The sequence below is a fragment of the Plectropomus leopardus genome, chromosome 9 (genome assembly GCF_026936395.1).
Source record: "Plectropomus leopardus strain MGB_pleo_1.0 chromosome 9, ASM2693639v1, whole genome shotgun sequence".
NCBI lineage: Eukaryota > Metazoa > Chordata > Actinopteri > Perciformes > Serranidae > Plectropomus > Plectropomus leopardus.
The window spans coordinates 19700174-19719953 of NC_142184.1; the positions used below are offsets into that span (position 1 = coordinate 19700174).

The 19780-nt window shown below is 39.6% G+C and overlaps 1 protein-coding gene and 1 long non-coding RNA gene across 6 annotated transcripts in view; one reads left to right on the plus strand and one right to left on the minus strand.

The window, feature by feature from the left end:
* Window positions 1–832: 832 nt before the first annotated feature.
* The window catches only part of fmnl3 (formin-like 3), a 46937-nt gene continuing 27989 nt past the window's right edge, over window positions 833–19780 (minus strand). For 2 of the 5 annotated variants that reach the window (XM_042490987.2, XM_042490982.2), the window contains 18 exons: window positions 19032–19125; window positions 16968–17042; window positions 16754–16864; window positions 16487–16636; window positions 15791–15892; window positions 15235–15595; window positions 14571–14663; window positions 14322–14446; window positions 13067–13269; window positions 12680–12983; window positions 12509–12589; window positions 12252–12381; window positions 11746–11906; window positions 11472–11573; window positions 8156–8248; window positions 7921–8044; window positions 5817–5929; window positions 833–2296 (listed from right to left, as the gene is read on the minus strand). In XM_042490987.2, the coding sequence (XP_042346921.2) occupies window positions 5838–5929; window positions 7921–8044; window positions 8156–8248; window positions 11472–11573; window positions 11746–11906; window positions 12252–12381; window positions 12509–12589; window positions 12680–12983; window positions 13067–13269; window positions 14322–14446; window positions 14571–14663; window positions 15235–15595; window positions 15791–15892; window positions 16487–16636; window positions 16754–16864; window positions 16968–17042; window positions 19032–19125 (2401 nt within the window). In that variant the 3' untranslated portion in view covers window positions 833–2296; window positions 5817–5837. Of the gene's footprint in view, window positions 2297–5261; window positions 5306–5807; window positions 5930–7920; window positions 8045–8155; window positions 8249–11471; window positions 11574–11745; window positions 11907–12251; window positions 12382–12508; window positions 12590–12679; window positions 12984–13066; window positions 13270–14321; window positions 14447–14570; window positions 14664–15234; window positions 15596–15790; window positions 15893–16486; window positions 16637–16753; window positions 16865–16967; window positions 17043–19031; window positions 19126–19780 lie in introns of all 5 variants that reach the window. The other 3 variants (XM_042490985.2, XM_042490983.2, XM_042490984.2) reach the window with 3 other exon arrangements.
* LOC148188731 (uncharacterized) lies at window positions 11317–12009 on the plus strand. Its single transcript, XR_015777510.1, has 2 exons — window positions 11317–11610; window positions 11723–12009. It is a non-coding gene; the product is annotated as an uncharacterized LOC148188731 (long non-coding RNA).

Consider the following 19780-nt stretch of genomic DNA (forward strand, 5'->3'; position numbering starts at 1 on the left):
CACTGAGGAAACAATCTGGTGTTCAAAATATCATTACATCAAACTGCCACAAGGTGGTGCTGAAAACACTCAACGTAAAGGCTACAGAGTTTGTGCCATGACACTCACCGCATATTGATAAGAGATATCACTATTTTAACTAACTGAAATTAAAGGGAATGTCCACAGGAAGTACTTCAAAATATGGAAAAGATGAACCTGTCAGTGGGACAAGGCACAACATGCTGCTAAGGGCCGAATGCAATGGAAGGAGCTCATTGAAGCCTTATGTCCCATAGAGGATGAGGAGAAGTACATAAAGAATGTTCTCTTTTTCAGCCGCAAGGTGGTAATTCTAGTTTTTCCTTTGTCACAGCCCGACTCACAGGCAACACCTTTAGCCCCACGCCCCGCATCAGAGTGAAATCCCCAGTAGCTGTTAACTGTGAAAAAAGGAGAACAGAACTCACTCAAAATTTTGCCGGCACATTAATGTCAATTTCCACCAGTGACACGCGGCTGTCCGACACAAACACTGAGAAATTAGCCTCTTTCAGGTTGCAATCAGTCTCCATCTGGTCTCACCTGTTCACAAAAAGAATACAGGGAAAGTTGACACTGGCATCACCAAACCCACTTTTACCACTCAACGTAAGAGGACACTGAGATTACCAGTGTTCCCTGACTTTGCAGTACTTACAGATTTTGTCTGCATCAATCAGTGGCAGGCTCTTTTCATGTTTTTCCATCTTACCAAAGCGATAACCAGCTCCCTCCTCCCACTGTGTATCTGCTGGGCAAAAGTTACTGCAACCTGTTTCTTGAGCTGTAATAACAGTCTTTGGTCTTATAATCACATAAATCATCTTATTTATTAAACAGGAAGTGTCATCTTTCAGTCAACAGACAATATCATGAATCGATTCTTCTAAAAAGTCAATTTCTTGATTTAAATGTACATTAATATAAATGTATACTTAAAGAATAGTGTCTCATACAATGTTGAGCCAAATTTAGTAGTGTAAAGATGTATATCGCTCCCTTTGTGCCAATTTAAGTTTCAACAGCTGTTAGGAAGAAACTTGTCTCTATCTCTATTAAAACAGAGGAGATACAAAATAAGCTTAAAAAATAAGACTTAACAGGAATGGAAATGTCCTTCGTCCATCACCACATCTAAAGCAGGTTATTGTCCTCCAGGCCCTTAATCAGCAGTCCACATGAAATCTTCTTCATACATTTGTCACTTCCCAAAATGTCACTTAAATTGTGACAGGAAATGTTGTCAAGGCGTATAACATTCAGGTTTTAAAAACTACTTGGACAAGGCACAGAGAAATGTCAATCAAAAGAGCTTGAAGCCACTGATGTACTAGAGAGGTAAATAAAAGTAATCTTTAAATCGTTCTTCCCCTTACTCTTTAGTTTAAAGCTGGAAAATGTCTGCATATTGTTGTCAGTATTATAAGACTGTTACAGAACAAGGCAATATAAAATACAATCTTTAACAAATGAAAGATGTAAAATAAACAAATTATGGCTGACTTGAGAAATAACACTGTTTACACAAAAAGGCACTTCTTAAGCAAAACATTTAAGAAATTTTGGTTTGGCTAGCTTCTCCAAAAGAACCAGTAGAATTGGCGTCCTTTCCTCCCAAAATACATGCGATTGAAATGTAAATATGAAGTCTTGATTTAATGTGTTGACCAGGGTTAAAGTAGGGATACAGTCCCCAAATGTCTCAAAATAATATTGAAGCTTCTCTGTTATTTGGAGGAAGAATTCTGCAAAGTCTCTTCAAGGCGAATATCCCAGCAGCAGAGCCTGGCCGACTCCCAGTCTCAGTCCTGCTTTGACTGCATAATCTGAGGAAATTAACGGTTTTGGGAATAAGATCCACATGTTGGCAGGAGCAAAGTTCTTCCTGCTTCGTGGTCCGCCAGTCCTCAGCTCACCTCACCTGTTTTGTAGTCCGACTGGCCTGCTTCTCCATTACAACAGAGCAGGGAAAGTCTTGTGTTTGCGGTGAGACAGGAGAAACCCGTTGTGCTTCTGTAATGATGCCTGCTCACTTTAAAGTGGCTGTAAATGGCCTCCATAAATAAATAAATTACCCAGCTATAACAAGGGCTCTGTCCTGTCCCTCCTTTCAGTCTTTGTGATCTGCAGCCTCAGGGTTGAGACAGACCATCAGGACACAGGGAGGGAGGTTATGGTGGGGAAGGGAGTATAAGTGACGAATAAGTGGTTTAGGGTCTCTTCCAACCGCTCCGGATCAATGCGTCAGCTCGCAGGAAAGGCTGGCTTCGGAGATCTGTGAGTAGGCATTGAGAGAGGGGTGAAAGACAAGGGGGACACACAGGTTAGAGGACGCAGAGGTCAATACGCAAATCTACTTACTTTAACTTCCCTTTATCACTTTGTAGAGCTAGGAATGTGTTTAAGCCATAAATGTAGATGACACACATTCAGTTGCCAGTTTATCATGTAAACCTCAATACACGTTTGTATTATTTTGTACACCGCAATTAAATTATTCTTTAAACATCCTGGTAAACTGTTTGGCAGAGCACATAATGGGTCACTATATCTTAAGGAAAACTTGTACTTAATTCAGCCTGAGTGAGCTATCTCTGCCATTCTGTTTAAGTATGTTGCGCTTAAATTATTGCTGCGTTTTTAAATAATATGCCTTTTCAGTGCGCCTACTATAGAAAGTTAGTGACAAAAATGTCACATTTTATCTTATTCTATCATATATTAGATAATAAAAGTTCAATCACAATAATTTTTCACCATTTCTCAGATGTATTCTCTGTACTGTAAAGGGAAAATATATATGTAGAAATAATATCAGTACTGATAAAACTACTAATTTCATGGTCATATATTCATATATTGGCATACTAACACATTACAAGTATTATAACTGTACATAGTTTGATTTAGATTTTTAGCTTATGTTTAACCATTACCACAAAGGGATATCTCACAGGATTAATAAAGTATTTCTATCCTATTCTACTCAACCATTGACGTGACAGGACAGGTAAAGCATGAGGGGGGTAGAGAGAGACGATGACCAGGACAAAGCCTTTGTCCATGTTTTGTTGAGTCCACAGACTGTTTTAGACCTACTACTAAAAACCCACCTTTATAGTGAGTTGCACTCACTGTGTAAGGTTTTTCTGTTTTTGTTTTTCTGGGTTTTTTGGGGGTCTTGTCTGTCTCTCATTGTACTGTTTTCCATGTTGTAATTCATTTAAAATTGATTAATTAATTCACTCATTTATCTTAAGTTTGTGTACATGTGTTTGTGAAGTGCTTTGTAACTGCATGTTTTAAAGAGTGCTATATAAATAAAGCTTTACTTACGATGGCAATGACTGCCCTTGTAATTTTTGTTCATTTAACAATATACAAGTTTGAATTTTTCATTAGGTAGATCTTTCAGAAATGTTGCATCAGAATGCATTAGTTTCAGCTAAGTGTAGCTACTAAACTGGCAACTGAGTGTGTATTTGTATATTTCAGTCAAAGAGCTCTAAAAAAATCTGCAATAGCTCCTGCAGTTAAACTTTGTTAACTGTGTATTAGAAATGGAAAATTAGCAAATAAGGGCAAAGGCTTAACATTAAATGACACATTCCCATAACCTTGCATTTGAACTGGTAGAAGTGATACACAAAGCAGTGAAATTCAAGGCTTTGGGAATGTTGTTAACACATCTCTATCACAGTAATAATGCAGCAGAAGAAGAAAAGTAGCCATCATTATTACAGTTACGGTACAATGGTCAACAAGCTCTACAAAGTGATGAGCAACAATCAAGCTGGCTACGCCTGAAGTAAAATGAAACCTCTCGGCTCTGTTGAGAAGAAAAGTTTGGATACAGATTGTGTTCATGTATATCTGACTGACTGTGCTTTTTTAGAGCCTGTTGACCAAATAGCTGTTCAGCACACCGCGGACAACAGTTAGCAAAGACAAAACATGGCGGACGTTTTTGACAAGTGAGAGGTAAATGAACACTGGACAACATGCAACAAATAATAGGAGAGGGTCAGGATGATGATCATAATGGTGATGGTTATAATGACAATGATTTTAAGGGTACGGGTAAGCATTAAAACTGAACAACGATGTTCTTAAAATACCACAAAAGCTTCTTCTCTTAGGCAAAGACTAGGAAAACTGAATAAGTGATTCATGTTTTGAACGCTGTTGGGGAAAGTAATGTTGTATGGAGGACCACTTCCACCATTGTGATGAAAAAAAAAAGTCCCGTCAGTTATTATAGTAAGAAACTTTATTGAAATAATGACTGAGAACCTCAAAATAATGACTTAGTTTTTTTCTCTTGAAATACTGAGGGGCTTTTGGAAAACAATGTTAGTATCTCAAAATATGACAAATTTTCTGAAAACAATGTATTACTTATTTAAAATAATGGCTTTGTATCTCAATGCGCAACTTTCTCAAATAAATACACAGTATCATAAAATGAAGATGAACTTTCTAGAAATACTTGTCCTAAAATAATGAGAAATGATGATAAGCCATTATTATTTTGAAATAAGTCAATTTGAGAAAGTTTATTGTTTTGAGATAGGTAAGTCTTTTTTTAAGTTCCTTATTATTTTGAGATTCTAACTTATTTTGATAAAGTTATCATTATTTTTAGAACGTTTTTTCAATTATCTTTAGAGATACTAAGTCATTATTTTAGATAAGTAATTCAATATTTTGAGATGCTAAGTTGTTATTTTGAAATACATTATTTTTAGAAAGTTCATAATTATGACATTTTCCATTATATTGAGATACTGAGTCATTATCTTAAATACCCAAGTCATTATTTTTGAGATACTAAGTTGTTATTTGTGAGATAAGTCATTATTTAAAGCAAGTTTCTCATAATTTTGAGTTACAGCAAGTAAATCATAATTTTGAGAAACTATGTAATTATTTCAAAGACGTTTCTCATTAAAACGACTTATATACGACTATAGTGTCTTTCTTTATCATCACGCGGGTGGCAATGGGCTTCCATAATATTGAATTTCTCTAAAAATATAAACTGTAACACCCTGAATTAATCTTCAGTAACCTTGTTTTCTGACTATAGTGTTGTAAAGCAAATCTCAGTGCTGTAAAGCCATTTTTTTTGTTCTTTCTTTGCATCCAAAGCACTAGCCGAAGCAGCTGACATCACTGTAGCAGCACACAGGAGCTCGAGGGCCAAGCGGGCCGGGTTTCAGCCAGGCTACCTTCCTTACCCTCTCTTAGGAGTGGGAAATACTGTCATTAATCTTCTTTTCAGCTGGAAGAGGGGGGTAGAATGAACAGTGGTGGTTGAGGAAAGAAGAGTCACATGTTAGCCGGAAACCAACACCAAACAAGTTAGTTTCATGGAACAAGGCATTGTTGATAAAACCAGTAAATACGCCAAACCTCTTTATGTTACGAATGTTCAATTCAGCTTCTAGAAAAAAATATGCTATAATAATGCACAGCCTTTTAAATGTGTCATGCACAAATGATACCTTATTCATAGTCATGGCCGATTGTACTTTGAGTACAACATATTTTTCACACACAAAATATGTTGACATGTTGTACAACTTTTTTTCCCATAGAGATTTATATCAGGCAAAGAGGTTTGGCTGACTCCTATCACCAGACACCTGATAGGAGTGCTCTGACGTAGAACACAAACAACCAAATGACGGCCCAAAGTTAGTTCACAGTGGTTGTAGTGGTGGGGTTGGGTGACAGGGATCATGCTGCATGCACAGTGGGGTCAGGAGGCGTACGAGAGACACCTGGACAACCTTGGCATTAGGGGGGAGGGGCTAGCAGTTGGCGTCGTCACAGAGGTTGGCTTCACAGAAGAACCGTGAGCCGCGTTTAGCAGTGCGGGCTGTGAAGGGCACGCTCTTCAGTACTGGGGGAGGAGGGTGAGGGAGAGAGAACAGGTCACACCTGAGACACTGCTGTCCTTCAGGGGTAATAAAACACTGGACCACCTCAAGATGTCTTTAAGGAGACTGTGATGAACCTGTGCTTTTTTTATGTGACACAGATCTGTGGAGGCAAACCTGGTAAAACCCTCAGGAGGTTTTTAAATTAGATTAAGGACAACATTTTACTCCAAGTCCCCCGATTTTGCATTTTTAAGCATTATAGAAACACTAAAGGTTTTGTGACACACTATAATGTAGTTGTATGCAGATTTAAGTGTTTATTAATGTATTGTCTACGACTTTACTTCCTTCTGTGTGCACCTATAAGTGTAGGCTGGTGTATGAACAAAATGATACAAAAAACAGCTAGAGTGAAATACATCTTCATATTAATTATAATTGCTGAGAAATACATTAACTAACACTTACAGAAGTACTTTACCCGGAAACTAACCATTTGGAAATCTGTAAGTCACGCTGTGTCACCTTGAATTTGTAAAGAAAATTGTTTTTCTTGTATGGCTCCAAGGAAAACGGCCAACATATTGATTATTGATTGATGGGAATCATGTTTAACAATAGCAAAACTATATCAAAACAAACTTTGCAAACTCACACAACTCGTGCAGTATAATCCAAAATCTTTTTTGCCACCAACAATAGTATAACACGGGAACACCTGCTAAATGTAGGCTTTAGATTTCTTTCCCATTGCCAGCAGAGCAGAGCTGTGTACATGGCTCTGTAGCAGACCTTTCTGTGCGTAAGGTTTTGTTTTTATGTTTTTTTTGGTGTGTCAAATTTTATATCACAGATAAGCTGGAGAACAGGTTGGTAAACAGTAGACAGCAGCATGGATATAGGTCTGTGAAAACTTTATGGTGGTTACTTTTCTTTATATATCTCTTACTTATTCAGTCTTTTTCAAACTTGGCGCAGACTAGTTTGGATCGATATTTAAGAGCTGCTTTGGTGGAGACAGACTAATTAGTGGTGACATATTGGCAGCAAAGGAGCTGAAATTAGCACGTTCACCTGAGTGTTCCCATCAATGCCAACTGGAGCTGGAGACGATAAATACAAAAAGCAAGGTTTTCTTCACAAATTCAAGGTAACATGACATGACTAAGTGGTCAGTTTGTGGAGGAAGTATTCCTTTAATAATATCATAATAGCTTTATATAACCACATTTAATTGTGTTATAAGCTACTTATTGAATTTCTGTATATGGCTTTTAAATGCAAAATAAGGGGACTTAAAATTGAAGCATTAACAGATTAGGTAACACTGAACATGTCTTGGAAGTAGTTAACAGCTCTGATCGTGGTTACACAGAAGCATTATTAAGATTATTAAAAATTACGTTGATGGTACATTTACATTACTCACATTTAAGCACTGATTAACACTCGAGACATAAACATCTGTTAGCTTATGTGCTATTCTGAGGCTGCAGATACTGTTTTTTTCTCTAATTAAAGCCCCTTTAGGTAGGATTGAAATGTCTGACTTTGACAACTGCCAGTTGTAAATTTTAGGAAGACGTTGTAGAATATAATCTTTAACCATTTTTCACTGGGATTGTCTTAGTTTTCTTCAAATAAAAACCATCATCAGAATACTTTTAAAAAAATACTATAATGACATAAAGTATCTACTCATTGTCTTTAAAGGAGGAACCTGTCATTAAAAGATCCTACATATCAAATTTCACTTTGAATCAAATCACCCACATATTGAGGCTTAACAGCTGTAGTGTTGTAGATTTCTAGCTAGACAGCACGTCATAGAATAACTAGAGGCTGCTGTGCTGCTATGTGCTGTGCTCCAGATGTGGAGGTGTCTGGACTACGTAGCACAAGGTGCACTTCAAAGGAGCCGAGCAGTGTATGACCACAGTCATCTTTGACTTGCGACGACCGGGACTGCTGGCACCCACATGGGGTCTTTTAAGGGTGCTTTCTGGCCCACCTGTAATGATATCCTCAATAGTGCCGTCCTTGCCCTCGTACACTGGCCGGTGGTCTTTGGCTTGCCGCTTGCGTAGCTCTGCGATCAGCTCCTGCTGCTGCTGCCTCTTCTTTTGGGCCTGGACCTGAAGCAGCAGAGAGGATATTTGTGCTGTTCACTGTGCTTTTTGGCAGCTTTATTTAGCACTGAGTAAACATCTGATAGGTTTCATCTAGCTCCGTCGCAGGCACTGTACCTTGGGGTCATGCTGTTTAGCCTCCTGAGCCAGTAACTTTTCTCTCATTGCTTCCTCCTGCTTTTTCCTCTGTTCGTTTTCTTCCACTGCATCCTGTTGAAAAGAGAAACACTTGACCAGTCTGCCACAAGAACATGGAGCTCAAATAAATCCAAGTCAATACACTTGTGTGCTCCTTTAAGGATGGAGAAAACAGGTCAAAAGGGGAAAATAAACAGGACACACACACAAAGACACACACACTTTGATGAACGTAACCAATCATTAGAAATGATTTTTTTCTCTCTTCCTGTCTTCTAATTTTAACCTTTCAAACACACACACACACACACACACACACACACACACACACAACTACTTTATACATTCATACACTAAATATGCTTTAAAGTAATAGCTGGACGTTTTGGTAATTATACATATTTGCTTTCTAGCTAAAAGTTAGATGAGAAGATTATGTTACCTTACATGTTAATATTATGCTACAGACGACAGCAAATTAGCTTACCTTTGAAATAAAAACAGACTAGCCATTTCAAGTATGTATACTAAACTAAGCTAATTGGTTGCTTGTATTTCAAATAACTCTTCATTCCCGAAATAACCATTTGCATATGTAGTGGGATCTTTGCAGGAACAGTTACAGGCATAGTAGAGTGGAATAACTCAGGAGACTATAGGGACTTAACAGGAGGTACTTGTAGACTAATGGGCAGAAATAAATGAAAACACAAGTTTTAACTTTTTGTTCTACCTCAGCTGCCATTCTGGGCCTATAGAATAGGGTTCCAACAAGGACAAGAGTTCTTTCAATGCCAAAGAAATCCGTTCCCAATCTTGTCATCTTCTGTACAAGATATATATTTTTTAGCTCTAACTTACTCCATTCACACAACAAAAGTGATAGCTCAGGCAATTCGTTACTTATAATCGGCGGAGTCTTTTCTCCACACTCTATTTGGAAAATGACTTCCCTGATGCTGAAATCAGCTGTCTGTTTTCCCCTGAGATCAGGGTGGGACCAGGTATAGCGGACAGGTAAGCCCCGTTGATCATAAGCGGTACAGCAATCAGGAATCACGTCAGCAGAGACAACCAGAGACTCCACCAAAGCGATGTCAACCCAACTTGGAACAGGAGGGATGGTTGCCCTTCACTGTGCTAAAGGAGTTAGCGTTAGCCGCTAGGCTAAAGAACTAGCGGTAGCTGCTAGGCTAAAGGAGCTAACATTAGCCGCTTGGCTAAAGAAGCTAGCGGTAGCCGCTAGGCTAAGGACGCTAGCGGTAGCCGCTAGGCTAAGGAAGCTAGCGGTAGCCACTAACACCGGTTCTAGCAACACATTGCAGTCACAGGGCATAGCATAATACAAAACACCCTCTTTGCAATGTGTGGCTCACAACAGCAGTTAAATAACATGGCTAACCTTTACTCAGAGCACCACCAGGGCTAAATCAACAATAACAGCGTGCTAACAGCGATAGCACTATGGCAACTCACCAATTTTAAGATTCAGTTTTCTTTCGCTCTCTCTGTGCAATGGCACAACGTCCAAATGTCGGTAACAGGAGACAACCTATGCATTGCATGTTTTAAAGCACTAAATGTGAATAACGTTCGTCAGCGGTCTATTATTTACCGATAGTAGAAGCACTGTGCTCTCGCGTTCACCGTCATCAAACCATGGATGTGTTATTGTGAAGTCTGGATACATACGGCCATGGGGGCGGGGCCTCGTGCATTCGTATGAGAGCTGCGCATGCTTGGCGCCGGCGCAGAAAGGAGAAAAAGCTGTTTTCCGGGTTTAGAAACGTGTAAAATAAAATACCCGGATCAACTGGCCCATAGAGCATGCGTAGTAGAAATTAACGGCAGCCGAACGAAGGCGGCTTCCAAATGAGTGCCTGGTAAGCTTGAATGGTGGTCTAAAAAAAATGTACTCGTGCAGCTCTTTTAGACTTTTCAAATATTATCGAACCAGATGGTTTACATCTAGACAGGAATCGAAGATGTTTTGTGGGGGTCTTGATTATCTGTTTACAAACTCTAACACAACTCATGCAGTATAATCCAAGTGTCATTCATCCAGATGTAGGCTCAGTACAGTACCCACAGTGCTTCCCAGTCAAACATACCTTTCTGACAGGAAACTGAACTTAAAGTGTAAATGTTCTATGATATTTCTTAAGACAGACTCACCTGAAAAAACCAGTAATTTTGAGTCACTAAATATGGGAGCTGCTGGTATACCACTGCCATGATCAATAGTTTCTTTGTGTTACTGTGTGACTTGGTGAATCTGAATTAACCATTTAAAACACCAAACTCACACAATAACAAAAACAAATTAACTGATTGAGGCAATGATAGAAGTTTCACTTTAAGATAAGTTATAAATAGTAAGGTTTTAGCAAAAATGCATGTGTTTTGGAAGTACCATGTATAAGACTGGATAAACAAGACTTGTATATGACTTTAAGTCATCAATTATAATCTGTTTTGGGATTCTTCATTAATAATGGAGACATGCAAGAAAAATAAAGTTTTCTTCACAAATTTAATGTAATACTGGATGAGTAATTAATATGCAAATGGTCATTGTGATGGTGAAGTATTCCTTTAAAGGACAGACAAAGAAGTGGTATCAAACTTCTCATCTAACCCTCTGCCAGAACACAAGTCATTTCTGCTGTATATTGTTGCCAAGCTAATATAAGAAATGTTGTGATTTCAAATTTATTTGGTTAATTATTTCATGTTACGTTTCAAACCAATTCCTCATATTCCTCTCCGGGTTTTTAAATATACATCACTCCCCTGGACCATAACAAGCGTATTTCCTGAAAGTTGAACTATATCTTTAAGTCACTTATACACAGACAGACAGACACACACACACACACACACACACATACAAAGAAATCCTTGTGTTGCACATTTCCTTAAGCAGATCCCATAAATCCAGACTGAGAACAATCTCAGGAAGTGTGCTGTGTGGTGGGGCAGGGCGAGGCTGTCCGGGGGTAAAGGGGATGAGGGAAAGAGGGGGAGAGGGAGGGGGAAGAACCAGTCTAAACACCACAGCTGCAGCTCTGGAGTCAGACCCAGCTGGCCTTTCCTGTTATTTGGCCCTGGACTATGCGCCACGTCCTGTGGCACAGAGGCAGCCAAAGCTCTGCCCTGCTCTGCTCTGCTCTGACTGAGACTGACAACATCCAAGTCTGAAACCAGGGAACTCCCCGCTTGACCAGGAGAGAAAGCTATACACTGTCAGTGCAGAAGTGACGAAAGATACACAGATGCTACTTGTTGTCCTCACCTTGTAGGCCTTGATAAAACGCACAAACACAGGGAAGAACACCGAGGGTGGAGTCGTCTTGGCACTCTCTCCGAAGTAGTTCACCACATTGTTGAAGGCTTCCTAGAATCGGGAAGGACAGTGCCAGAGTGGAAGCAATGTGTGTAAACAGTGTCGAGTCATGATTGGTTTGTGTGTTAGAGGTCAGTGAGCTGTATCTGGGACAGAGGTTTGCCTCATGTCTATTTTCATTTTTTTCTCTTTGAGGTTAGGAGGTGAGGACAGTGTTGGATACCTCTGCTGTCTTGGCGTCCTTCTGCAGCTTGTCCAGCTGTGGGTCACTGGCCTGAACGAAGCCTTTCAGGACTGAATGGTCATGAAGACTGCACTCTCTCCGGATCAGGTCCATGCCTTTCCCCAGCTCTCGAACATCCAGCAGCACATTTTCCAAAGATACTTTTGCACACAGTGAATAGGGAAATTTGTTTAATTATATACCACTTAGTGCTTTCAGCGTAACCTTGTTAATTGCGATGCCATTAAAGTCTGTGTAATTTTTTTTTTATTGTGTTCATTGCCAGCTGGCTTTTCCATCTTTAAGAGGCTGTACTGGGATGTTGTTTTAAAGCTACAGTGATGATTACTGGTATCATTTGATACATATAAACATATGACACATATAAAAAGTGTCAACAAATATGACAAAAAAAAATGTTTCATAAAAGTCACCTACTGAACTGTTAACTGAACATAGGTGACATTTCTATTAACATGTCTTCGTAACGCTTTGTCTTAGCTCACCTGCCGCAGCTTTATCCACAAAGTGCAGTTCGTTGTAGAAGTTGGCCAGTTCAGGGTACTTCTCTTTCAAAATAAGAGCGATGTAGTGAAGCAACGTCATCTTTCTGTCTGTAGACTTTGTGTCCAGCAGCTGTGGAGCAATAGGAGTGAATATCAGTAAAAACAAATAAACTGTGTGGGATATTTTTGCGCAGATTGGTATGGGGATAAACTGAGCACTTGAAAAATGTCTCCAGATTCCACAAAGTAATACTCACCAGATCAAGACTTTGTAATTTGAAGCCATAAACGCAGCCTCGCTTGCTGCTGTTCATGTAGTTTCCCAAGGCTAAGATGATCTACATGTAAATCATAAGAATAAATAAATAATTGTAAACAACAGAAACACTGCTGCTATGACAATATCTGTCAAATAAAACGCTTCTTACCTCGAGCACTCTTTTCAACTTTGGTGCGGATTTTACTGAGCCAGAAGCAGCGATGACGGCATTGAGCTGAGGTGTAAGCATGTTAATGTTGTCAGCAAAGTTCCCCACAAAGGTGATGATGTTCATTCTCTGCGTGAGCCTTTCGATCTTGCTGAAAAACAACATGAAGCGATCTTCCTCAGCCAGCTGGTCCAGTGGACGCCTCTCACGCTCGTACTGACGCAGCACCTTTACCTCAGCGTCTGTGGGTAGGAAACGCATCAGGCACTCCACAAAGTCCACGGGTAAGGCCTTGAGGTCAAACCTGAGTGAACAAAACATAAAATTTGTGATTATTTGCTCTGTCTATTGTTTTAAGAATACTTCAAGTCCAGGAAAAGGACGTACTTCTCTATTGCTTTGCAGATCTCTTCTGTGGTCTTGTTAGCCTTTCGCAGTGTGATGGCTAGATTCTTGGAGCGATTGGCGTCCAGAAGGGTGACTTTGTTTACTGCCTTCTGGGCTACTTTGCTCTTTGTGCAGGAAAGATCCACAACTGGACCCTGGGCTCTGGTCTTAAACAGCTCTTCAAATCTCTCCAGATCCAGCTCCTGTACACAAGTGACAGTTAATTGACATCTTCTGAACTTAAATTAAACCCACATTTTCTCAATCACCTTGTAGCAGGATCAAGGACAAAAGTAATTTTGTTTTTTAAACTTGGTTTAAAAAATGGCCAATAAATCTACCTTCTACTGTACTTTGAGTGATGAGCTTTTACATGAACACTGTTTTCTGCTAGTTAGAACAGTTTTGGGTACTTCATATGAGAGATATCTGTATTTTTGTTTTGTTTCTTTGTGCTCTTCTCACTCATCTGAAGTGGGTGGAGCTTAACTGTAAAAACAAAAAGGTGATGTCATGTATTTCCACCCACCAATCAGGATTAAGCAAATTTACTTGGGCTTTTAAGCTTAAACAAACATTTTTTTTCCAGCCCAGACTTTAATATCACCCTGGTTCCCTCAACAAAAGGTTTATATGATTTCTCCATTGGACTTTGGATTATTGCAGAAATTAAGTTCTGTGGCAGACAAACTTTTATTGTACTTACACATTATCTTCAGTAAGATAATCTTCATAAATGAACACCACTTTCACTATTTTTGATGCGTATATGCAATCACCAGAAGTAAAAAACTAACATTAGGCCCCAAACAAACTGCAACAAAGTCGTATGACATTAACGTCACTACCACTAAGCCATGTGCGGCGTGATCGCGCTCTGTAGTCTCATTACGCCACTTGTTAGTGACCACCTTTTCTAACACATAAAAGCTTAAAACTTAATGACTGTAGTATTTTGAGACATATTTTATGCCATAGAAGAAAACACAAAATTTCTTTAACTTGTGTTAAGCACAGACATTATCTCAGGCATCTAACCAAAACTTGATTAAAAATCCCACTGACTATCAGAGGAGGGAACCAGAGATGTAAAAATGTTAACTAATTTCTGGGTTTTAGGACTCATTGCTGCCACATGTTATAGTGAATAATACATCACGATGTTCTTTTTTAAAAACATTGTTGCATATTTAGTCATGGCTACTAAATGATGCTGAAGTTTTCAGGAAATTTTTAGTTTGTTATTTTTTCTCACTTCAAGCACACGTTCATCATCAATCTCGTTGAAGACTGTGCCGTTGATCTGATTGGGCTTCAGGGCCGTCCAGTTAAACACAGGCAGGCGGAACTTGGTCTTGATGGGTTTCTTGATTCTGATTGCTGAAGTCAAGAATTAAATAAAATATATAAAAGTGTTACCTTTTGCTCGATCACAGACAATGTAATATCAAGCAAATAAATACAAAAATGCATCACAGTAATGTGAGTTTCTGTTGGCTCTAACCTGAGAGACCCACACTCAGGATAACTGATGGAGAAGCATCTGGAAGAGGTGGAGCGAGAGGAGGTGGAGGTGGTGGGACTGGTACACTCTGGCCTGTAATTAATGTAAAAGATAATATTAAAATGCTTTTTTTCTGGAACATTTTGACAAAAATACATTTTTAGGATTTTAATTATTCATTTTATGTATTGATATTTTGGTGTCATTTTATCAATGTTATGAAATCACTTTGATCCTCTACATATTCTGACCCTTTATTATTATCACTACATTTTATTCATGATAAGTCTGTATTATATGTTTTGTAACATCTGTGTTTTACATTCTATGTGGTGATGTTATTGACAGTCCTGAAAAAGAGATTTTTAATCTTAGTGAAGCCCTTTCCTGGTTAAATAAAGTTGCAAAAAGAGCTGAAAATGATTGGTAGTGTTTGTCTGACAGTCTGCCTTCACACTCACACACAAAGGAAACAACTTGTATTTCCCTTTCCTGTCTGTGGTAGAAACACACTGATGCAACCCATCACCTGGCTTGGCACGAATGAACAAAGAAGGGGAACAGAAAATAGACCTTCTCTGTGGGACTTTAGTTAAAAAAAAAAAAGTCAACTTTTACATATATGTGTCACTGGACATAATCACTGTGATTCATGGTCTATCACCTGGGGCAGAGGGAAGAGGAGGAGGAGGCGGTGGAGGTGGAGGAGGAGGTGGAGGGGCTTCACTGGCTGGTGGTAAACTGGCGTCTGGCCCACCGAGTTCGGTTAACCCAGCTGCTGAACCCAAAGACAGCTGTGTAATGTCACCCAGCGGGATCCCAAGGCCACCACCACCTCCACCACTGACACCCAGCGGCTCGATGGCAATGTCTCCATCAGCCTTCTTGTGCAAACGAATGGTGCCTTGCTGTTCAAGCTCCAGCAGCCGCCTCTCGATGTTGAAGTGCCTCTGGAAGGCAGCATCCTTCTCCTTGAGCACCCTCCTCAGGGTGTTGATCTGGGTGTTGGTCGACTCATACGTCTCCTGCACAGTCACCAGGGGGCGATAAAGGGCACAAAACAATGACTACATGCCAAAGAAACATCCTGTTTCCTGCTGACCCAATTTGCTATCACAGCAATTTAGCTTCAAGCTAGAAACAGATCTGACATAAAAAGTGAAGCCTTTCTGATGCGAGGCAGGCAAAGCAAAATTACACCATCATGACTGTCGGCTTACCCGTATTGCATGCAGGTCCTTATCTTTCTGAAGGAGCAGCTTCTCTAGATCAGCTACTTTCATCATTGTTTCATTCTCAACCTCCAGCAGCTTCTCCGTCACCTGGGGAAGACAACAACAGAGAGATGAGAGAAAGAATTGATCCACAGCACGGGCATCTTTCCCAGTTCCCCCTCCCCTCCCCAATCTCCCCTGTACACTGTGCATCATCAATAAGAAATAAGATATACCCAGCCGCATGACGCAGCAGGAGCATGACACAGCTTTTAGTTTTGATTTCGGACAGATTACACATGTTGCTCAGGAATTCACAGCAGATTCTTCACCCTCATCCTCCCCCATCATTCCTGACCCCTGAGAGCAGAGTTTGTTATGAAATTCCTCGAGTGATGTCAGGGCTGCCCACAACCTTTCTATGTGAAGAAGGTCTTTGCACATCAGCGTGGGTTATGAGGGCAACTGCCCAGAAAGAATGAGCCAACATGAGAACAATATTAAGCTTGTTTTACGCACAGTATTTTCCAGAGTTCTCCACCTCGTCATTATTCTGAACCACTTGTGAAATGCAAACACAGAGTAGATTCCTAATCACCGCGTAGAAACAGCAGAGTTAAGTACATGGCTGGTGAACCACAACAATCTCATAAACGAGCCAAGGTAGCTGTGTTGGTGGTCCAGACTGGGTGGTGCACTCACATGGGACAGGTGCTCCTCCAGCTCCTCCACCTTCTCCAGAGCTGCATTCTTTGTCTCCGCATCTTCCAGCAGACCACCCACGTCAAACACGTTGTCCAGGTAGGCCTGGATCTGCACCGACAGCTTGTCACTCTCCGTGTGTTTACATTTCTGGCATGAGGGAAAATAAATCAGTATTAGTGATATTCTACACCCTCAGTACCAATAGTCTCAGTTTGAGGGTATTTATTTGCATTGTCCTCCTTAACCACGGCATCGTCACCTTACCTCCAGGTAATCATCCAGGCCCAGCTTGGTGAATTCGTACTGCAGATGGACCCTGAAGTTCATGTCTTCGACTGAGTGGACTACAATGTTGATGAACTGCATGCAGGCAACCTGGACAACAGACACAGACAGATTTAGATCCAAGTATATATAATCTGATGGATAGATAGACATGTTCACAAAAGAACAAATTCATCTGCGATACAAATCTTACCATGTAGTCAATGTTTCCCTCCTCGCTTCGGAAGTAATCCATTAGTCTCTCAAAGCGATGCTTCTCCTTACACACCTTAAATGCAAAAGATAATTAGCGATGACTTACAAAATCATTTTTAATAAGGAATTTATTATATTTTTGTTTCAGTTGAAATTTGGTATGAAACATTGAAAGCTGAGCCAAATGACTTTCAGAGCTGAAAAATGAAGCACTAAAAACACTAAAAACTGCAGTTCCCTGAATGGTCTCTTGAGGCTGGCTCCGGGAGCCAGTCAATTTCCACAGACTCACATGCCCAACTTAGAAGCAAAAACAAACAAAAAAGAAAACAAAACTAAAAAAAATCCCCATTAATGACAACTGTACAAGGAGTGAATTTTCATATATCCAACTTGTTTATATTTTATCAAGGCTTAAGGGTATGTATAATTAATGGCAAGGTTGCTTAACATCCTTGGCTTAAAGTCAGATCCACCCCTCGCTCCTCCACAGCTCCAGCCTCTTGCCTAAATATGGTCACTTCTGGCTCAAAAAAGAATAAAAGGCTACAACCAAAATGCCAAACTAGAGACTTCAAAACGGGAGTCCACAAACCAATGGGAGACGTTGCAGTTGATTTCATTTTTTTATACAGTCTATGAACAAAGCATAGAATAACAAGCAGCTTAACATGTAGAGAGTCTGAATAAAAGGTCAAAAATTATTTGTTTTTAAAACTTATTTTCTTATGTTTAAATATAATGTGGATTGTGACGTGGTAGGGGAGTTTTCCTTTATCTTTTGAGACTTCCCAAAATTCCTCAAGCATTGGCAAAATATTATAAAAACAATTAAGACTGTTTTGAGTATAAACTCTGAAACCTGCACTTGTTGTTCTTAAGCTAAAAATGAAAAGAGAGGGTTTTATGAAGAAATGGGAACCAATGGTATGGGCTTTCCCTAACACTGTATTTCAGAGGAAAATAACTATTGTCTTTTTTTCCTTCAACTTTCCTTTTACCCCATAATTTACTACTTATTATATTATCTATTTCTACTTCTCAATGAGATCATATATCCTCTATCTATGCAAGTTGCCCTGTTTTCTTGAGTTAGTGCTAAAAAAAATACATTTCAAATATAGAAATCAAAAACAACACTCAGAGGTCATCTTAAGTCCTCTGTGTATCTACTGTATTATATTAATTCATGTGACATTACAGCATAATAGTGGATTTTGTTATGATGAAACACATTACAGGATCAAACATGAGCTTAGCTGTATATAAACAGAAGAAGGCTTCTTCCATTTGTAACAACAATCTCTTCTCGTGATCATAATTCATGGGAAGGGAAGCCAGCGAAAGATTAAGATATGAGACAGATTTTTTAGACAAATTCCTACACAAAAATACACTGGAGAAAGAAAACAAAATGCTTTTTCATTCTATTTTCTAGTACTGTAAAAACAACCCCTGATAATCCTCACTGGAAGCAGCTGTGAACCTAATACTTGATTACTCTGCAGCTGTGGCTGAACACCATAGGTGGCCTTTTTGGGAGATTTCAAAGACCTGTCACCTTTTATTGATGTATCATTTAAAAAAAAAATACCACTACAGAAACACCATCTTGTTTTGACTGGTGGGTTGATTAGCTCTTGAGTCTCTCAGGGGCTTTTTGACTGTGAGGCAATCGTCTCGTTCCGGTGTTTAGATGAGTGTGCAGGCAGAAACCAAGAGGCTAAGCAAACCTTTGTGGTCCACTGGCTCCCATCAGGGAGTTGATCTTTATCATTGTTCAAGGTTAGCTCACATCTGGTTTCTTAATGAGACTTATGACCTCAGACAGGCCACCGTAGGGTTTGCTTGCGCCCTCAGCAGACATGAAATCTCCAAGAGCTCCTCCACTTCATTCCTCTACACTGGCCCTTTATGCCCTCATGCACACCAGTGATGTAGGAATGCTGGCTAGTTAATTATTGTCAGATTTTTTTTAGCACGTCACAGTGTTAGCCAAATATAAACAGTGCAACTTTAGCTGATAATGGTTCAAGTGTCATTAAAACATTGCTTTGGGCACCTCTTTGAAGTTGTCAAATGCTGAGAGGATGATCTCGTGACCTCCTCGGACTAGACAGACGGCAGCCAGCAGCTCAAGGACCAAGGCTTTCGTCCTGGAAGTACAGGAGACACTCATTAAGACATACCTGGATGAAAATCAACCACAAACACTAGCTCTCAAATTAAAAGGTGAAAAGCACAATATTTATACTATCTACTAGAGCTGTGTTTGCAAGAATCTGGTTATACAACATGTATCACGATATAGGGGTTACAGGGGTTACAGGGGTTATTCAATATACTGCGATACATTGCATTTTTTTTTTCAATCTAATTTTAGAAAAACCATCATATTATAAAAGGAGACATATGCTTAAAGTCTGATTAAAAACGTTTACGTTTTATCACAACACTGGGTTCTTAGTTAAAAAATGGTAATTGACTATATTAGTAACTGACTACATTAATCACAGCAATCATGATTTTTTTTGTTTAACGTGGCAGCCTGGGGTCAAAGGAACCATGTCAAGTTGCCTTCATGAGTCTCTTAACGAACTGGGCTGCTGTGGTTCAGTACAACCAACAGCACTCATGGTTCACAGTGGTGCAGTAGGGTTGGGAACTAAAACTCGGCTCCAAATTAGAACCAAACACAAAAAAACCAACTCATCAGCACCCGTAAACAAAAAACAAAAAATATAATTTTGGCAGGGCATATAGGGCTGTATGGCATAAAACGATGGTGAAAATATCAACTAGAGGTAGAAA